The sequence below is a fragment of the Drosophila biarmipes genome, chromosome 3L, assembly GCF_025231255.1.
Source record: "Drosophila biarmipes strain raj3 chromosome 3L, RU_DBia_V1.1, whole genome shotgun sequence".
NCBI lineage: Eukaryota > Metazoa > Arthropoda > Insecta > Diptera > Drosophilidae > Drosophila > Drosophila biarmipes.
Genome location: NC_066613.1, coordinates 26,991,185 through 27,009,310, shown reverse-complemented (window position 1 = coordinate 27,009,310; position 18,126 = coordinate 26,991,185). Strand labels below are relative to the sequence as shown.

The window sequence follows — 18,126 nt, the reverse complement described above, 5'->3', positions numbered from 1 at the left end:
TTACAAGTTATTTGATTCAAAAAATTTGTTAGTAAATGTTTTCCACGTTAAGCTTTATGAATATATATTACGTTTTAAGGATACAATTATTGGTTAATTCCTTAATAATACTATTTTTCGGTGCAATATATTCCTCTTAAAATAATTAAAAAAAACTTCTTACTACATGCTATATACTTTTAAGAAGGTTAACTTAGCCATATGACTTATTTAGGACTATACACTTATACGATCACTTTCCGATTTAACAGGGCAATCATCCATACTCCGACTGCACTGTGAGCGAAAACTGGCCCTTGGGGATGGTGTTGGCATGGTACCAGATGCGCGTGTCCACCAGGACGGCATCGCCGGGCTCCACGTAGAACGAGAAGGGCTGGCAGTGGTGGTCACACTCGGGGGCGGGGGCCAGAAACCAGCTCTTGTTGCCCTTCAACTGGGCCTGCCACATCAGACGGGAGTTGTAGTCCAGCTGAAAAATCGAGAGATTAGCCTTGAGTGGTTCGATTCTCCATTTCAGACCCACATGCATCACGGCCCCCTGCTCGTAGCCCATCAAGATGAAATCCGTGTGCGGCATCTCGGCATCGACGGGCAGGAAGTGCGGACGGGGATACAGCTTCCTCAGCTCCGCCAGGACAGCCGGTTGGCAGACGCTCCAGCCGACGTACCAGGGCACTCCCTGGCTCAGGTTCGAACGCTCCGCAGACATGGCAAGCACGTCCTTCAGCGTCTTGAGGTCCGAGTTGAAGTGCAGGAACTGGCAGTCGGAGTCCAAGGCACCTGGCACACTCTCGTACAGATCCCTGATGTAGGCAAAGCTGAGCTGCTTCTGGGCTGGCCAGTGGGCCACAGCGCGCTTCACGATGATGGGCAGCGAGGAGTATGCGTGGGGCGCGAACTCCTCCCTGGTGAGATTGGCCAGGATTAGCGGAGCCCGGACGTCCTTGCAGAACTCGCAGTCGCTGATGGGCCTGGTGGCCTCCCACACCAGGTAGTTGTTGGGCAGGAAGCAGCGCACGCCGAGCAGGAACGAGATGGTCTCGTAGAAGACCGGCGTGGCCACCATGATGAAGAAGACGATGCCCAGCAGCCAGAGTAGGTTCAGGCGGTTCGGGTTGTGGTCCTGGACGCGCGTCTTGCGGAAGGCCTCCTCCAGCTCCTTCGTGGACACCAGGCCAGTTCGCATCACATTCCGGTGCAGTGCGTCCAGCTGGTCGGCCAAGTCCGCGCCGAGTCGCTCGCGGACCGCCTGCATCCGGTTGGCCAGCGTCCGCGTGGGACGGCTGATGAACTGGTGGACATCAAAGGTGTCATGGGTGGTGGGAGTTGGAATTAAGCCAAATTCTCACCAGAAACATTGAAGGTCCGTTTGTATTTCCTTTGTTTTTATTTTGCGAACAGCTGATATCGATAGGTTGGCGCCTCCGCCGCTGTTATATTTTGATGCACCTTAACAGAGCTGTTAAATCTAACAGTGACACTTACGTTTGCTCACGTTTGATTACGTTTGCCAAACGTAACGTAACATAAAAGTAATGAAAAAATAGGAGAGCTATGTAGCCCTGCCCGATGATGTATATTTTAGCAGCGCGCCCGCGGTCACACTTCAATCACCGTTCGCACCTTGCTCGGTCGTAGTATCGGCCAGCAGCCAAAATTCCGAAAATCCATGGGACTAGCCACCGCTTAGTACAAACGTGACAATAACCTGATAAATGATAATGTGTCTTGAATAGCGCGTGCACTTCCGTTTTCATTCATCGTTCATCTCCGGGCTCCCTCTCGCTCGCACCCGCGTCTCAAGCTGCCAACGTGACCCCGAAAGCTGTCCCTGTCGCACACACTTTCACTTTGTGACCAAAAACAGCAAAAACCCCGAAAAATAACACAACTATTGTGCAATACTGATTAGCGAAGCTTTGGGCGGCTATAATGTCGGCGCAGGAAAAGGTTATTCGCGTTGGCTCGCGAAAGAGCGAGGTAAGAACGAAAAATATGTGCATACATCGTACATCCGCTTTGAATTCCAATTGGAACTGCATTTGAATTTCAATCACATTTCGTGGGTCCCCCCCTCCTTCCACCCGCTCCCCAATGCAAGACTTGTTGCTCCGCGCACGGTGTAGTGTAGTTGTTGTACTTGCCCTCTTTTTGGCTACTTTACGGTTACACAATTCGCAACAGCAACAACACGCACTTTAGTGGTGAGAGAGAGGGTTCCAAGTGGCACAGTGAAGACTCGAAGGGTGGAACTGACTAGCAATTTAGTTGGCAGGGAAAAAGTGGTCATCTCAAACTTACTAGACAACAGGTCACCCAAAATGAAATGAACTTATGATAAGGTAAAAGTAATGAACGCACCTACTTACTCTTATGAGCCCCCACTGTACTTGTTTGATGCTTTTTGTTTGACTGCCGCTCTCTTGATCTCCATTCCAAAAACTTGATTTTAAGCCCAAGCTTTTTAATAATTTTTGTGTTAATTGCACCGAGCCACCTTTGGTCGTGCTTGAAATCAAGGCCACCTGTGCCGCTGGCATTTTAATTTCAAATTACCTGACTTATTTGCGCGTTGAGTGGGCCACTCTCTCCCTGCCATGCTTTCCACGCGGGTCATTTGCATTGGCACTTAATGGACACTCTATTAATCGACTAAATTATCCCTCGTTTCAGCTCGCTCTCATCCAGACCAAGCACGTCATCGGACGCCTGCAGAAGCTGTTTCCCAAGCAGAAATTCGAGATCCGTAAGTGAAAGTCGGGGGCAAACACACACATTGGGAAGTCGGCTGGGGCTGGAAGGGGCTTGGAATTGGAAACTCACGGAGGCCCTTCCAGGCCGAGGCAAACAGCCTACTCATGCTGCATAGGGAGATTGGAAACTGGAAGCGAAGCGTGACTCGTGGAAATTGCAGCTGGAAGCCACAGGCTTATCTGCCACATTGATAGTGGTCACAACAAATGTTGCGATCGTTTAAATAGGATTGCATAGGATCGTACTATCTTCGAACTTTTTCTCATTTCCCCGGCTGTCCTGCGCTTTCGTCATCTCCCTCCCCCTCGTGCCATTTTGGCAAAGTATGCTCAATGTCAATGCCTATTGTGCTTGTTGCTGCTCCGAGATTAGGGAATGCCGAAAATGTTATATCACTCACACACACCATTTCCACAAACATATGTACAGCAGAGGGTAGCTAAATAGCAATGGAAATTATTCATATTTTATTTACTAACTGGTTTGGTTGCATATGAATTGCATGGTACTACTTTGATTGATAATTTATCCCCAATAGAACGATTTGAATACACAGCAGATTGTAATTGGGTTTAAGGTGTTTAGTACTCATTTAAACTTCATAATACAACATTAATATTTGGTAGCTATTTAGTTAAATGGTTCCATATGCATGCCAGCGCTGTGGGCGTACTTATGCGCTCCGCCATTACGTGTGGATTTTTTGTTTGGATGATATGGTATGTGATCAGTTTATCTGATCACTACCGTTCTGCCAGCGATAAGGTACGAATTCCCGATTAGATTTACGCTCTCTGCTGACATGGTAGGGAAATCTTTTGAAATTGTATTTAAACAGGCATGCTTAAGCACCTTCGGACCCGATAAGATTGGCCAGTTTCGGAAATATTTTTAGAAGCCCTCACGATGAGTCAGTTTGATTTATGGTTTTTTGACATGGGAGCACGAACTTATCTACTTGGAGTTTACGCGCCCCATCGATATTCCATTAAAATAAAATTCAGCAAGTGCTGTATCCAACGCCCCGCACGCCATATCCCCCTTTGATGTGGACATTTATTCAAATTGTATTCCCGAACCGATAAGCAAGCACTTGGAAGAGACATTATCGTTGCGTGTCCACAATAGAAGGAGGCAAGTTGGGGAGATATGAATTCCGCTTGCATGTCTCGCTTGATTGTTGTCATAAAGTTGAGATACTTGGGGTGGTGCTACTGTGCTCCTTATCAGGCGATGATGACATAACAGACTGCAATTACGGGAACACCTCCCCAGGTGATCAATTCAAGGGGTTTCCTTTCTAGATATTGAGTTTTGGGCTGAGTTTATAATGGAAATGGGGTATATTTATCTATCTAAAGCTGTCTAAAGATATCTAAAGCAAACAAAATTAGATTAATAGAAATACCTCATAACCGAATCCATTTCTATTTTACAGACACCATGTCGACCTTTGGCGATCGTGTGCTGAACGTATCCCTGCCCAAGATCGGCGAGAAGAGCCTGTTCACCCGCGACCTGGAGGACGCACTGCGCAGCGGGGGTGTTGACTTTGTGGTGCACTCGCTCAAGGATCTGCCTACGGCGCTGCCCACTGGAATGGCCATTGGAGCCGTCCTGGAGCGGGAAGATGCCCGGGATGCGCTGGTGCTGCGGGAGAACTTCAAGGGCCACACGATAGCCTCGCTGCCCAAGGGCAGTGTGATTGGTGAGTTAACAAATAACACATTCACTTATAATTTAATTACTAAATCATGCCCCCCTCTGTAGGAACCTCTTCTCTCCGTCGCACGGCCCAGATCCGCAGGATGTATCCCCACTTGACTGTGTGCGACATCCGCGGAAATCTGAACACCCGGTTGGCCAAGTTGGACGCCGCTGACTCAAAGTTCGCCGGCATCATTCTCGCCCAGGCAGGCCTGGTGAGGATGGGCTGGATGAGCCGCATCAGCCAGGTGCTGGAGCCAACCGACTTGCTCTACGCCGTTGGCCAAGGAGCCCTGGCCGTGGAGTGCCGGGCTAACGACGAACAAGTGCTGGCCATGCTGCAGAAACTGATGTGCCTGAATACCACGTGCCGCATCCTGGCTGAACGGAGCTTCCTGAAGACGCTTGGTGGCGGCTGCTCCGCCCCTGTGGCGGTTTGGAGTATCCTGAAGGGGGAACCCCTGAACGGAAACAGCCAGGAGGTGGGACTGTCGCTCACCGGCGCAGTTTGGAGTCTGGATGGCGCCATCGAGATACGGAACAACCTGGCTTGTGCCTTGAATGAGCAGAAACCGGAGGTGGAGCAGCGGAAACGAGGAGCCCAAGAGAGCGCCAGCCAGCTGCAGGAGGAGAACAGCAGCAGCTGCGATTCCCCGCCAGCTACGAAGCGCGCCAGGAATGGCAACGCCAGCTCCTCCGGCTCGGACTCGAACTCGAGCAGTCCGCGCCAGCAGGGCAGCCCTCCGGTGATCTGCGAGGATGTGGCCGCCTGCGAGGCCCTCTCCGGTTACACAGTGGATCAGCTCTCGGAACTGGCCAGTCAGTGTCCAGTGCTGGGCCACAGCAGTGCCGTAGGACCTTCTGGTATCGGTGGTGGTGATGCGGACACAAGCAATGCCAACACAACTCCGCGCCAGTGCCCGCTGCGCTTGGTGGCCGGCCAGGAAGTGATGGGCCAGTGTCCAGTGACGCACAAGGCTCCCGCCAAGTGTCCAGTGGCTCATGCGGACTCCGGCGACTCCTGCAGCGCAAACAAGGGTGATGGAAAAGGAAACGAAGCCGCCACCACGGCACACTGTCCGCTGCAGATGCCCGTGGGCCAGGACTTTATGGGCGAGTGTCCGTATGTTAACAAGGAGACCAAGGTATCCTATGCCCAGGCGGGCAAGTGCCCAGTGACGGGAGGTGTGGCCGGAACTCCTGCTTCCATTCTGCCCACGCCACCGAGCAGCAGAGCCAGCAATGCCAGCAGCGTTGGCGATGAGCTAGACAACGTGGCCACCTCATCCAAGTGCCCCTTTGCCTCGATGCATCAGGGCAGCGGTCTGGAGACACCGGCGGCCAAGGGCAATGCAAATGCAAGCCTGGCCAAGTGCCCGTTCCTGCAGAAAACGGTGCAAATGTTCGACTACGCCGACGAGGAGCAGCCCACGCCGCAGCAGTCGGTGCTCATTGAGGATGTGGAGAACCTGTTCTGCGGCCTCTTCCAGCACGCCTGCCACAGCCGGGGGATCTACGAGAAGGCCAACCAGCTGGGCAAGACACTGGCGGAGGACCTGATCAAGCGGGGAGCCCTCGAGGTGATGAAGGTGGCCCAGGCGGAGATCCACGGCAAAGTGGCCACGTCCTGAGTGCTGGGCTGGCACCCTGGGTCCAACCAATCCCACCTCCCATCACCCCTCATCACTATCATCGTTTACATTAAGTAGAAAAGTGTAACTAGACAATACGGTTTTCATTTCATCCTCGTTGTTGAACTCCTGTGGAGAACCCATGCTTCCCCAGATTTGACACCTGTATTGTATTCAATCCTTGTGCTCTCCTAGGCGAATGGCTCTCGCATCTTGTTGGTTTTCGCGTACACGCAATTTTAGTTTTGTTTTTGTTGGGGGAATATGACAAATAAATGTATAAGAACACTTTAAAGCCGTCTTTTCTGTGTCCTGCGGTTGAAAAACGTTTGCATGTGCCGTAGCCATTGGGCATTTTTATTAACAGTTCAGTTATTCAGTACAAAATATTTTCTTACACTGTATTTAATCTATACATACTCTTTGTAAGTACGTACAAATGTATCATATTCGTCTGAGGTCTATTTAATTACAAATTCTAGCTTGACATCCTGCCGTATTTCTTAGGCATTTTACAACTAGGAGTCCTAAAGTTATTCAATAGTCAAACATTTATAAAGATGTAACCTTGTTATACATTGCATATACGTTTTGTTGATTTCATTCCGATCACGTAAAACCCTACGAGCAAAAACAAGTAAATGTACTCCACGATACATTAGCTAATCGATAACCTAAAGTTAGCCTAAAATGGTCAAGATGGTATTGAAAAAACAATTAAAAAGGACGCCTAGGCGCATAGGTGGCGCTTGCGCAGGTGAGAGCTCAGGAAGTTGGCCTCCGTGAAGACCTTGGCGCACTTGTCCACGCCACAGGGCAAACCCTTATCCGTGAAGCACTCGGAGAAGTGGCTCACATAGTGCAGCTGTTTAGTGAAGACCTCCTGGCACGTTGGACACTTGAGCTGTGAGAAGTGCTTCTTCTTAATGTGCGAGTCCAGACGCTGGCGCGAGCCGACAGACTTACCGCACTGGTCGCAGCTGAGTACGGACTCGTCGGTGGTGGAGTCGCCCACGGACTCCAGCCGGGCCTTTTTGTGCGGCTTCACATTGTGGTTGATCTCCTCCAGCTGAGATACATCAGAAATTGAGGATGTGTCCCCGGATTTGTCTTGCTTCTTGCGCTTGGTGGGAGATTCACCATTCGTGATGACCCCCGAAATGCCTTGGATGCTTGTCTTGACTTTTTTTGCCTTCTTCACGGGCGTCAGAGGAGCAGACATGAGCCCATCCACCTTAGGCTGGGCGACATTCAAGGAGGTATCCTTACTGGACTCTTCCCTAACAATCTTCTCCTCCCGAGGCCCCTCGTCATCCTCGACAGTGTTGTTCTCCTGAAAACTACCCTCAATATCAACAACCTCATCCTCTTCTTGCAGTATCTTGCGCTTGCTGGACTTGCCCGCCTCGGCACTAGTGTTATTATGCAGAGCCTGGTGCGTTTTAAGCGACTGCTTGGTGGTCAGACTCTTCTCGCAGACGTGGCACTTGAACACCTTCGGCTTTTCAATGGCGTGAGCAGTCTTCATGTGGTCCTGCATCTGCTTGGCGGTCGCCAGCTCGCAGTCGCATATGTCGCACTGGAAGTTGGTGGTCTCGGCCCTGGGAGTGGAGGCGCTGGATCCGTTGATGGCAAATGTGTACTCGGAGTCCTGCAGGTTCTCCAGCATCCTTTTCCTCATTAGGGATTCGTTTAGGGCTTTGAAGGAGGCTACTTTGGGCCCCGGGGTCTCAAGGGCTTTCTCTTGGGTGAGCACTGGTTTGACTTCTGACTCAAATGACGAGTCCTTGGAATTTAAGAGGGCGATCTTGACCTTCTGGTTCTCTTCTGATTTCTCGCTTACTACTGGTTCCGACTCCACTTCTGTTGTTTTCTTCTTAGACTTGCTCTCGGTTGACACTTCTGTCTTTTTTGCTTTCGATTTCACTTCCTTTGGCTTTTGTTTTTGCGTCTCAGGCACCTTTGGCACCTTCTGCTCCTTTGGCTTTGGCTCAGCCTCCGACCCCTTCGGGTTTTCCTTTATTTCCTTCGCCTTGGTCTTGGCCTCGGACTCACTTAGTAAAATGCGCGAGTGGACGTCGCGCACATGATCTTTGATTGTCTTTAGAACTCCGAAGTTCTTGTTGCAAAGTGGGCAACTGTAAATGCGTGTACGCTGTTGGCCATGCTCCTTCTGCATGTGTTCCTTTATGTGGTTGGGGAACCTAGTGTGGAACTCGCACACCGTGCACTTGAAGTTGTTGGTGTTAATCGTGAGATAGCGTCCTTCGCCTTCCTCCTCGCTCTCGGTCTCAAATTCCTTTTCCATGGCATCATCGCCGTTGCCGAAGAGATTTAGGAAAGCCTTTTTGGAGGACGACACATCTTTGGCTGGCGTCAGTTGCACGGAATCGTCGAGATTGTCCGCGAGCAAGCGGGACACCTGCTTTTTGGCGGGCGAGGCCTTAATGTTTGCTACTCCAGCGAACTCTGAAACCATTGAGCTGGCGGGAAAGGCAACCGACTTGCTGCGCTGGCGAATGGTGGTGTTCTTCTTGGGCTGCGGCTTGGCCGGCTTCTTCTCCACCTCTGCGGTGAGGTCCACAATGTCCGGCGCCGGCTCATCAGCGGACGCTTGATCCTGTGCCTCCTGCGCCGCCGCCTTGCTGACCTTGCCCTTCTTGGCGGGCCCCGCCAGAATCCTGTCCACCGTCTCGCGGACCTTGTCGATCAGGGCGCTGGTGGACATGAAGCCCGACGCACAGATGAAGCATATCTTGACGTTCGCGTTGGCTGGGATCTGAAAGGGGTGAAGGGAATGGATTGGGATCAGATCTGGAGATAGGAATGCCGCGCGCCCAACTCACGCTCTTGTGGGTGATGGCCTCCAGCAAGTCCACGACTTTTGTGCCCACAAACATCTTTTGGGCGGTGTAAACCATTTTGGCCTCGTAGCTCTCGTGGCAATGGTCGCACAGCACCTCCTTCTTAGCTTTGCTGGCCATGTTTTCACTTAGTTTTTCAATAAAAACAAAAGAAGTCAACGAAAACGAAATGTGCGCACGTTTTTTTTATATCTGCTCTCAGGGCTGCAATGTGACGGCTGTTATCGGTCTGTTATCAGTGTTATCGATTAGCAAACATACGAAATTGAAGAAAAATATACTAACAATTAGAGGGGAGAAACTTTGCTGTTGGTTGTTGTTTCTGATATAAAATCAGGTGTTGTCTGGTTTTTCAAAAACAATGAAGGTTGTTGTATGACACAACTAACCAAGTCTAACAATTTAGGGAATATCTAACTATAAGAACATCTGGACGATTTAAAAAACTATTAGTTAATTATCCCACCATAACTGGTATATTTCAAAAAATGGTCATACTAAGCCTAACATTCTGTTAATCGAATAAACGCTGTTACATAACAGGTGGGCACCTCGATAAATGAGCGTTACTTTTCGAAAATGATTTGCAATTTCAAAAACATTTATTTTGGCATTAGAAGCTACAGTAATGCGAAATGATATGTTAATTTGTTTCTTTGTGTTGGTGCTGGACTGGATGGGCTGTGCTCTTACTTTGTCTTGGACCTAGACTTTTTGTGCCGATTTTCGCGTCTGAAAACAGAGAGATGAAAACGTGTTATGAATGACAGTAAGAAATACGCCAGGTAAAGCGGTTCGCAGTTTCGTGTCTTAAATGATTAGCTTTATTTGAATACTTTCTCTCACTTCTCTTTTCCTTCTCATAGGCATTATATATAGTACTGTGTTGGTTTGTGTGGTGTGGTGTTCGATTTGTCTCAGTGTATGCATGGTGTACTTAGCCGACGTTCAGTTAACTAGGCATTACTATAGGTATTGTTCATGTTGTTACTCGTTACTGCTAAATATAGTTAATATAAATATGTATTTTTGTTATTAGTTATCCTCCTTGGCTCATCCGATCTCGTACCTCTTCGTGGGTGGTTACTTGAATCTTCGTTAAATTGTGGGTTACACATATAAAAAATAACTCTTGCCGACTTTCTTGCGTCCTCTCGCGCTACACGTTTATATAAATATGTTTCTTGGATTGGGTTCACACTTACTCTACTGGGAAAACCATTGAATAGTCTTCCGCCTTTCCTCCCTTCGTTTGCTGAATACAACTGGCTTTGCCCTGGCAAAACCAGCATTACATTTAAATCATACACCTATACTTCGCTTAGCGACGCAGTAAAATATTCGTTAATTTAGTTTAGTACGCAACTAGCCAAGTCCAAGGTTGCAATTTGGAAAAGAATCACTTTGTTTTGATTTCGGATGGTTCGATTCGTGTGCGGAATAAAATTAATTTTGATTATAAGACTCCCTAGGAGCAGGCGGTAAACGAGATATAGGTGTACTTTGCTTTTCTTGCCTTCTTTCATGTTATTGCTTTAATGAAGACGCGTTTTTTCAGCAAGGTGCTCTTCAAATACGATTATTTCTAAACACAACAATTCAAAATTAGTACAGGGCGGGTTGGCAAAGTAAAATAAAAGTCGTGAGGGCTTTGCTTTCATACAATTCTACATTTTGTTTCTTTTTGGCACATTGCTGCACTTTATATTTTGCCATGTACTACAACAAGTGTTGGTTTCTCGTAAATCTTCATAAATAAATATACATAGGTCGTATGCTATAAGAAATTGCTGTACAACAACAAGTGAAGCGTGTGGGTGGACTTGGGGTGCTTGAATCGTTGATCGTGGTTGTAAAAGGTATAATCATTTTATTGCATAGCGAGCGATTAGAAGAGGGAGCTTGGTGAGTTGGTGTGGTTCGTTTCGGGGGATTTCCTGGTCTGTTATCAATCCATTTTTAGAGTGTAGAAAATAAATTTGTTCTAAAATGTCAGTCTATTGCGCAAAATCTACATTTGACGTGATTTCTACCCGATTCTCGTTTAGTTTAGTTGCTTGTTTTGTTTTGTTTTCCTCTTTTCGTACATATATAAAAAATTCCCTAATGTTTATGCATCGTGTATCGTTCGTTCAGCTCATTCCGGCATGCGCAATCCACAATCCGTGGCCTGCGATTGCGATGCGACTCCATCCGATCTCTGACCCTACCCGATCCGCCGCCGATCCGTGCCTCGTCGTCCTTGATTCGTGGCCACATTTGATGCCAGGCCAGGCCAGCGAGGCGGACGAGCGCTGGTGGGGATCGGAGCTGGGGACCAGGGGGAGGAGTCGGTGATCGATCAGTGTCCTACGGCAACTAAATACGTCATACAGCTATCGCTACTACTGGTCTACGACTACTTAGTGGCTAATGGGGGCACTTATCCTAGCTTCGTGTATGCGTAGGCGCAGATCACGCCCACCACAACACCAGCGGCAATATATGTGAGTAATGACCTTCGTTTCTTTGCCGCCAGCTGGCTGTCCTCGTTCTCCCGCTGCTTCCGCTTGATGTCGTTGACCTTCTGCTCCAGACTGGCCTGGTATTCGGTGCGTTTCCGCCTCTTAAGCTCGTTCTCGGGACTGCAAAGGATAGGTGGTGATTAGAAGGTGGTCATGGGATATAAATTTATTAGAAACATTGAAGAGCACATTAATTATTCCACTTTCAAAGTCCTACCTGGCTGGGAGCTGGCCTGGAATTGGATCGATGCCGTTGGCCTTGTGCTGCTCGTCGGCTGGCGCCGCTGGCTTCTCGCTGTTGGCATTCACATCGTCGTCGTGCGGCTGTGTCGTCGTCAGGGGCACATGGCCATTAACTGGCTCTGCGTCGTGCTCGTTAATGGTCTCGTACTCCTCGTCCTCATCTGTCTCGTCCTCCTCGTCGTCGTCCAGCAAGTAATCATCGTCGCTGTCCGATTCGTTAAGGGCTCTCGTGGGTATCGGCGGCAAGGGACGTCTGTCGGCCACCTCGGAGTACGGCAGCATGTCGTGCTGATTGATGAAGTTGTTGAGGGCATCCTTGCTCATCTTGTCGCCAGCATTGTCGGCAGCTCCATTGGCCTGGGCGGCACGCATATTGAGCGAGAGTATGCCACCGGAATTGGGGGCCAGCGGCAGGTTGAGCGACTGAACGCGAGGCGGCAGTGGCGGCGGCTGTTCATCCAGTGTGTGGGTGTCTGTGTCGTTTGCGATGATGGGTTCCTCAGCATCGAGAAAGGTCTGAAGAGGTTGTAAAAGATCACAATTAGATTTATATATTATTCCAGGGCTGTCACAGAAACCTCTACCAACCGAGGAACAATGCAATCTCCTTCGCATCAATGAAATTGAAAGTTAATTTTGTTAATAGTATCAATCTTGACTATGTTTAAACCAAAGCTTTGAACGACTGGCAATTGAAAAGGAAAACACAAACATGCATCATAATAAATCATACAGTTGCGGTCAATAAAATTCCATTAAAAACCAAAAACCAACTTAAAAGAAACAGAAAACAACTAATGAAGTCTCTAGAGACTCTGTCACGCACTGAAAGTATGTGAACAACTTCCCCACTAAGTGATGCCACAGTCTCTAGAGATTTCTGTGACACCCCCAGGACAGGCGGGAACTGCAATGTAAACGGCGGCGCCCGGCAGCCCCCGAGGAATCGACTCCCAGACGCCGGCCGCTGGTCGCGCATACATACGGGATCGTGCAGCTTCGTGATGCCCTCGATGATCGCCTGGTAGGAGAAGTCCAGCTGGTCGGCGGTTTGAATCAGGCCCATGCGGTAGCTGCGCAGCTCGCACAGCACCTTGGACACATTGCACTCGCCGTACTTGTCGATCAGCACAAGGCAGCAGTCCACCAGGCAGAAGGTGCCCGAGCGGCCGATGCCGGCGCTGCAGTGCACCACGGCGGGACCCACGTCGCGGCTGAGGCAGTCGGAGTCGCGCACCTGCTGCAAGAACTTGAGGAATGCGTTCGGCGAGCTGGGAATGCCAAAGTCCGGCCATGTTGTGTAGTGGAACTGCATCACCTCGCGACTCTGCTGCGTTTCGAGATCGGTTAGTCTGTAAGAGTATTGGATTGTAGTTAATCGATATAGTACTTTGGAACAGGCATCCCAGAAGATGACTTACTTGAACCACCGCCGCACGAAGTTCTGGTACGTCTCGCAGCGGATGAGCTCCACGGTAAGCTTGACAGTGGGAAGCTTCAGGGCCTTCTCGGCACCCATCTCGTTGGGCCAGTAGAGGTGGCATTTGATATGCTTCTTCTCCATCAGCTTGTTGAGCATGAGGATCCCCCGGGACTTCTGCTCCCAGACCATCAGCCAGAAGTGTCCCACGGTGTCCACCAGCGGTCCCTGGGTCAGGATGTACTGACGGTCGGCGCGCTCCAGCTGAAGAGTGTCAGTCAAGCGTTAAACTGGGTGAAAACGAATGCATTAAAACGCGACCCACCTGAACCAGATTGGCATTGATGTAGTCCACGCTGCCGCGCTTCAGAACGATGCGGGAATGGTCGTAGGGATTCACATCCCGATAGCGATTCAGGCCGCGGTTCGCGTGACGCTCGGATTCCAATGTGCTGAACTGCTTCTCCTTCGCCTCCCTGTCGCAGCACTCGCAAATTTCCTGAAATTCATCAAAAAGGCGATTAGTCTAATCGAAATTACCCATAAACCGGGGGCAACATTCGGCGGTCTTGCTTTTTAAGTTATCAGTCACTTTCCCTGCAATGAACTAGGGGATTGATGACTTCTGACTTGGGCTCTTCAACCATGCCTTCTTAATTAAAATTACAAAGTTCCAAAATGCCCCATAAAAACACTGCAAAATGTACTTTTCTCTAGAAACGAGTTTATCGAACAATAAAACGTTTTCCACATATTTAAGTAGCCCGTTGGACACTTCAAGAGAACTCAGTTGGGGAGTACTTTTGCGGAAAACGTATCTTTTTTGGTAATCGATCAGTGAAGCTTACTTTTAAAGCGGTCTTTAAGAACTTAGGTACACATTATTTTAATGTGTACGCCGAAAATGAGTCAATACTTTCTTAGAAAAGCCGGGGACATACCAATAAACAATAGTTGACAAGTATTAAATTAATGCGTATTGCTATTCCTAAACAAATATTTATGATTACGCCTATAAATCATTTCAAGAAGCAATTTAAAATGTAAACAAGTGTTTTAAAACATATTCATAGCTCATAATTAGAAGTGAAATGAAACATGGCCGGCTGAGTGAGTTTCCTTGTTAATTAATAGAAACAAACATATTCGGAAATCCCAGTTTATGACGAGTCCTGGGCATATCCGCTCTCGACTTTGCAAAACACTGACGTTTAGCAATTTGCAGCCACAAATCGAGTGGGGGTTGCCCCCCGGGGCTGTGATTCACCACCTGGCCCACTCACAGGGGCTTCTCCGGGTGGCCAAACCCTCCTCCGGCTGCGCCAATCGCAGATAGATACTTGTGGGAACTTGGCCTGGGAGGGACTGCGACTGGAGCCGAAGCCCACCCAGCCAGCAAACCGGGCGTGACTAATTAGCCAGGCTGTTGTTAATGGCATTATCTTGGGCATGACCGGTGCCGGTGCCTTATCAGCCGAACGTAGGTACGTAGGTACGTACAGTTGCTGGCGCAGCTGTAAGGCGCCGTGGTCAATCGAGCCATCGGCAAGCCAACACCGAACAAGGTCAATGGCGCCAACCTGGCGATGACAAGTGCTCCGTTCCCCACAAAACGCGGCTCAAAGTCAGCGGACAACTTAATCACATGCATGCGAAGCCGCTGATGAGTAACCGAACATGCTTTTGCACACATATATTGTTTCTCCTGCAGCTCGAAAATCAGTTGTTAATTGCCAGTTCGTCATGTTTCAAGAGTGAATCAGCTGAATCAGATTCGCCGTGCTGTTATGGAATCACCTGGCTAAGCCCAGCTCTTGCGTAATCTCCAAATCTGCCGAGGGCAACGTCCGATAAGGGATGTTCTTAGCAGGAAGTATCATCGACGCAACGCACTGTTATTGATAATTCTTTTGAAACTGAAAGTAAACCGGGGTTGCACTAAATTTTCCTCGGAACGGTGTGGTATTTTCTAATATCAATTGTTTGACGTCTGATTATCAGCATGTCACGTGAGAGTTTGCGCAGATAATTGAGGTATTTTATTCAAATATTTGCTAGTGATAAAGTCTTTTGTCTGCTTCCCAGAACTCGGTTGTGCCATCTGTTGCGCGAGCGTTATTTGTGTGTCACCAAACTGGAACTGTTAGCTCTTAAGCAGGGAACTAACTTTGGTATAGGTGTCTTGAAAATCCCACTGCTATGATGATATCTAGGCGCTTCCTTCAGAAGAGAAAACAGTTCTTCGGCTCCATTGAACATCAAGTCTTGGGCCGCTTACCGCAGCTACAAGCTGTTGTTTATGCTCCGCGGGCTATCCAGGTGACTCTCCTAAGCGGAGTGGCGAAATCTAGGGTCTTGATTTCCAAAGCGTGTCGTGCCAACAGTTTTATTGTTATTTTTCTGTTTTGCATTGCAGGGAAACAGTAGCAAAAACATTGCATGCATACGTGAGGGCATAATTGCACCGAGAAAGGAAACTCAGTTTGAGAGGCCGGATTGTATATACCCTTCACGTGATCTATGTAGGAACTGATAAGAGCTGTTTTCTTGGGCTCTAATGCCCTTCTTCAATTAGATATACTACAATCTTCCGTCTTCTATCCATCACCTGCTGATACCAGCTTCTTGCCAAGACTGACATACCCTCTGGGGAGCTAAGAAGCTTCGTCACACTCGACGGAGGTTGTCGTAATGGATGGGATGTCAGTGGGGTGGGCGGGATGATGGAAAGGATGGATCGAGAGGTCGCGAGGTGCAAGCTGATAGGGGGAGGGGTAGACCCAGTTACGGGAGTGCGCTCAATGGAAATGATTACACCTGTAGTGCGCAAAAAGCATGGCAAACCAAAACGATCCCAATGCGTCATTGCGTTTTCGGCTACAGTCCGACCGCCCTATGAGGGCTGTCTATCATATGGCAAATCGTCAATGCGAAAAAGTTAACCTATCTTTGAAAGGATACCAAGGAGAAACTATAACGTTATCTTAAATAATATAAGGTAGTTATTATAAGTGTAGACCTAGAAACCCTAGGTCTCGCCTAGTCTTGTTTGACCTTAAGCTGCCTTGGGAAACTAACCTTATGGTCGTACATATTCATGTTTCTTAAATATATTATTTAATTGCAATGCTATATAAACCGCTTCGGGAAATAAATACCATTGGGACTTTTCAAAATTGTTTTTAAGATTATTAGAAACTGGTTTTAACTGAAAGAGTATGAGTAACTTTCCGAGTTCTGACGGAGGAGAAATTCCAAGCAAAACTTGTGGAATTCTTGAATGGAGTTCTAAGACTATTTAAAATTCCACTGAAATCCACCAGCGCGACTTTCAATTGAAAAAGTGGTTATTTCATAGAAATGCGTAAGCCCAGAGCTACCATTGAGGAATCATCGTAGCCAGGCCAGACTGTATTTCGACCGAAATGGCTTCCAGCTATTTTTCCAGCCAGTTGCGACGCCCAATTGCCAGCAGACTCCTTTTTCCAGTTAGCTGGAAAATTAGATTATCCTCGGCGAGGGCACAAAGGATGACGACGAGGATGCCCGAGGAGAGGGTCCAGAAACGGGTACGTGTTCGTGTGTATGCATGGTGTATACTGTGTCATCCTAACTGCGGAGTGGAATTCCGTGAAATCCCAATTCAAGTGAGTGGAGGCCCCGGAGGGGGAGGCAGCAGCAGGAGGAGCAGCAGCTGAAGACACAGTTCGCCGGAACTGGCCACAAGGCAGGAGAGAGGAGCGGAGAAGCGGAGGAGGGGCGAGGGGCGAGGAGAGGACTCCGATTCCCACTCCGACAGGCAGCAGCAGGCGAAGAAGAAGCAGCAGCCCAAAGCGAGACTCAAAAACCAGACGCATGCCCTTTGCGCCCCTGTGTGCGTGAGCCTCTCTCCTAGTCCCAGTGCACGCCTGTGTGTGTGCGGGGAGCTCTGAGGAGGCGAGCACACTGTCCCCCTCCACGGTGGTGTTTGTGTAGTTGGTTTTGGGGGCTCATCCAGCAACAATCACAACACACAACACACAGACGCAAGGCTCTTCCCAGAAATCGCCTCCGATTTGATTTGGCCAAACGGGAATGGCATGGAATTCGCGGAACAGCTCGCCGCTCTATTGATAGTCAAGGAAATCGTTTTTGGGGAAAGGTATGGCTGCTTTCAGAGATATATGGCGAGCATAAATATGCCAAGTGCACACAGCCACAGGCGCGCACGCACACACGCGCACCGGAGAGAATGCAAAGTGCAGCAGGTGAGCAGCCGTGTGCATGTGTGTAGGTGAGAATCTGTCTGTACATTCTTTTCCACTGCCTTTGTTTTTGTTTTTGGCCCAAGCCAAAGCCAAAGCCTGGCTGTTAAAGCAACAACAACACCGACACCGACACACACTCACGCACACACCAAAAGCTCGCCGTGGTGTTGGTGGCATCTGCAGAAGCCTTTTGCGCACTCATCACATTTTCGTGGAAATCGAACCGCCAAAGGAGCCCTGCGAAAGGTGTGTGCCCCGCGTCCAGCAACGATCCCCGGCGAATTGCGCATTTATCCACTGTTCGCCCAGTTCCCTGAGCAGTTGGAAGTTGCAATCGCAGTTGTTGTTGCCAATCCAATCCGTTTTCCATTGCCATTTACCTTGTAGAAGCGGTGCCATCCCGCCCGTTTGTCCTTGTACTCCGCCTCGATTTGCTGTCGCGCCGCGGCGGCTGACCCACTCCCGCTCGTTTTCTGCTCGCTCATTGTGCACACTTTGCTGTGGTTTTGTTGCGATTTAATAACTTTTAATTTTTATCAGGCGGCTGGTTAATTTTCTGGAGACTATCTAGTGTGACCAGGTGGCGGGGGAGCACTGGCCCCGACCTGTCGGCAGTAACGCGTTTCGGGCGGTAAAAATAGCCCGTTCTCACTGAGCGCCAAGAGGTTAATAAAACACTAGTCATTTACAAGTATGGGGAATAGCCTATCTGCCTAGACAGCCGAACATCGATAGCAACTAAGTATCGACAGG

At 48.9% G+C, this 18,126-nt stretch overlaps 4 protein-coding genes across 6 annotated transcripts; 1 reads left to right on the top strand and 3 right to left on the bottom strand.

Moving 5' to 3' along the window:
* Nucleotides 1-36: 36 nt before the first annotated feature.
* On the bottom strand, nucleotides 37-1,477 carry LOC108028334 (uncharacterized). Its single transcript, XM_017100087.3, has 3 exons — nucleotides 1,353-1,477; nucleotides 527-1,294; nucleotides 37-472 (listed from the first exon to the last, which is right to left on the bottom strand). The coding sequence occupies exons 1-3, from the start codon at nucleotides 1,359-1,361 to the stop codon at nucleotides 257-259; spliced, it is 993 nt and encodes a 330-aa protein (XP_016955576.1). The 5' UTR covers nucleotides 1,362-1,477; the 3' UTR covers nucleotides 37-256.
* A 108-nt stretch (nucleotides 1,478-1,585) lies between these two features.
* Nucleotides 1,586-6,390, top strand: LOC108030858 (uncharacterized). Its single transcript, XM_017104006.3, has 4 exons — nucleotides 1,586-1,983; nucleotides 2,677-2,749; nucleotides 4,196-4,465; nucleotides 4,528-6,390. Exons 1-4 carry the CDS (start codon nucleotides 1,936-1,938, stop codon nucleotides 6,093-6,095), a joined length of 1,959 nt encoding a protein of 652 aa, XP_016959495.1. The 5' UTR covers nucleotides 1,586-1,935; the 3' UTR covers nucleotides 6,096-6,390.
* Nucleotides 6,391-6,429: 39 nt separating this feature from the next.
* On the bottom strand, nucleotides 6,430-9,184 carry LOC108030108 (zinc finger protein CG2199). 2 transcript variants are annotated; one of them, XM_050886724.1, is made up of 3 exons: nucleotides 8,942-9,184; nucleotides 7,062-8,874; nucleotides 6,826-6,999 (listed from the first exon to the last, which is right to left on the bottom strand). In XM_050886724.1, exons 1-3 carry the CDS (start codon nucleotides 9,077-9,079, stop codon nucleotides 6,965-6,967), a joined length of 1,986 nt encoding a protein of 661 aa, XP_050742681.1. In that variant the 5' UTR covers nucleotides 9,080-9,184; the 3' UTR covers nucleotides 6,826-6,964. The 2 variants fall into 2 exon arrangements, with proteins under 2 accessions (XP_016958291.1, XP_050742681.1); XM_017102802.3 differs by having other exon boundaries at nucleotides 6,430-8,874.
* A 358-nt stretch (nucleotides 9,185-9,542) lies between these two features.
* On the bottom strand, nucleotides 9,543-17,974 carry LOC108030115 (tyrosine-protein phosphatase non-receptor type 61F). Of its 2 annotated transcripts, XM_017102823.3 has the most exons (7): nucleotides 17,754-17,974; nucleotides 13,452-13,625; nucleotides 13,128-13,390; nucleotides 12,692-13,058; nucleotides 11,681-12,222; nucleotides 11,458-11,583; nucleotides 9,543-9,691 (listed from the first exon to the last, which is right to left on the bottom strand). In XM_017102823.3, exons 1-7 carry the CDS (start codon nucleotides 17,856-17,858, stop codon nucleotides 9,649-9,651), a joined length of 1,620 nt encoding a protein of 539 aa, XP_016958312.1. In that variant the 5' UTR covers nucleotides 17,859-17,974; the 3' UTR covers nucleotides 9,543-9,648. The 2 variants fall into 2 exon arrangements, with proteins under 2 accessions (XP_016958312.1, XP_016958304.1); XM_017102815.3 differs by lacking the exon at nucleotides 9,543-9,691 and having other exon boundaries at nucleotides 9,754-11,583; nucleotides 17,754-17,973.
* Nucleotides 17,975-18,126: the final 152 nt, after the last annotated feature.

What these genes read in the sequence shown, in the direction of transcription:
- LOC108028334 (XM_017100087.3), bottom strand. An exon ending in AGCAGGGGGCCGTGATGCAT is followed by an intron (nt 473 to 526) that starts GTGGGTCTGAAA and finishes TCGATTTTTCAG; the next exon opens with CTGGACTACAACTCCCGTCT.
- LOC108030858 (XM_017104006.3), top strand. Translation starts at nt 1,936, where the DNA reads ATGTCGGCGCAGGAAAAGGTTATTCGCGTTGGCTCGCGAAAGAGCGAG. An exon ending in TTGGCTCGCGAAAGAGCGAG is followed by an intron (nt 1,984 to 2,676) that starts GTAAGAACGAAA and finishes CCCTCGTTTCAG; the next exon opens with CTCGCTCTCATCCAGACCAA. An exon ending in CAAGCAGAAATTCGAGATCC is followed by an intron (nt 2,750 to 4,195) that starts GTAAGTGAAAGT and finishes TCTATTTTACAG; the next exon opens with ACACCATGTCGACCTTTGGC.
- LOC108030108 (XM_017102802.3), bottom strand. Translation starts at nt 9,079, where the DNA reads ATGGCCAGCAAAGCTAAGAAGGAGGTGCTGTGCGACCATTGCCACGAG. An exon ending in AGGCCATCACCCACAAGAGC is followed by an intron (nt 8,875 to 8,941) that starts GTGAGTTGGGCG and finishes CACCCCTTTCAG; the next exon opens with ATCCCAGCCAACGCGAACGT.
- LOC108030115 (XM_017102815.3), bottom strand. Translation starts at nt 17,858, where the DNA reads ATGAGCGAGCAGAAAACGAGCGGGAGTGGGTCAGCCGCCGCGGCGCGA. An exon ending in TCAATGCCAATCTGGTTCAG is followed by an intron (nt 13,391 to 13,451) that starts GTGGGTCGCGTT and finishes GACACTCTTCAG; the next exon opens with CTGGAGCGCGCCGACCGTCA. An exon ending in CCAGGCCAGCTCCCAGCCAG is followed by an intron (nt 11,584 to 11,680) that starts GTAGGACTTTGA and finishes TATCCTTTGCAG; the next exon opens with TCCCGAGAACGAGCTTAAGA.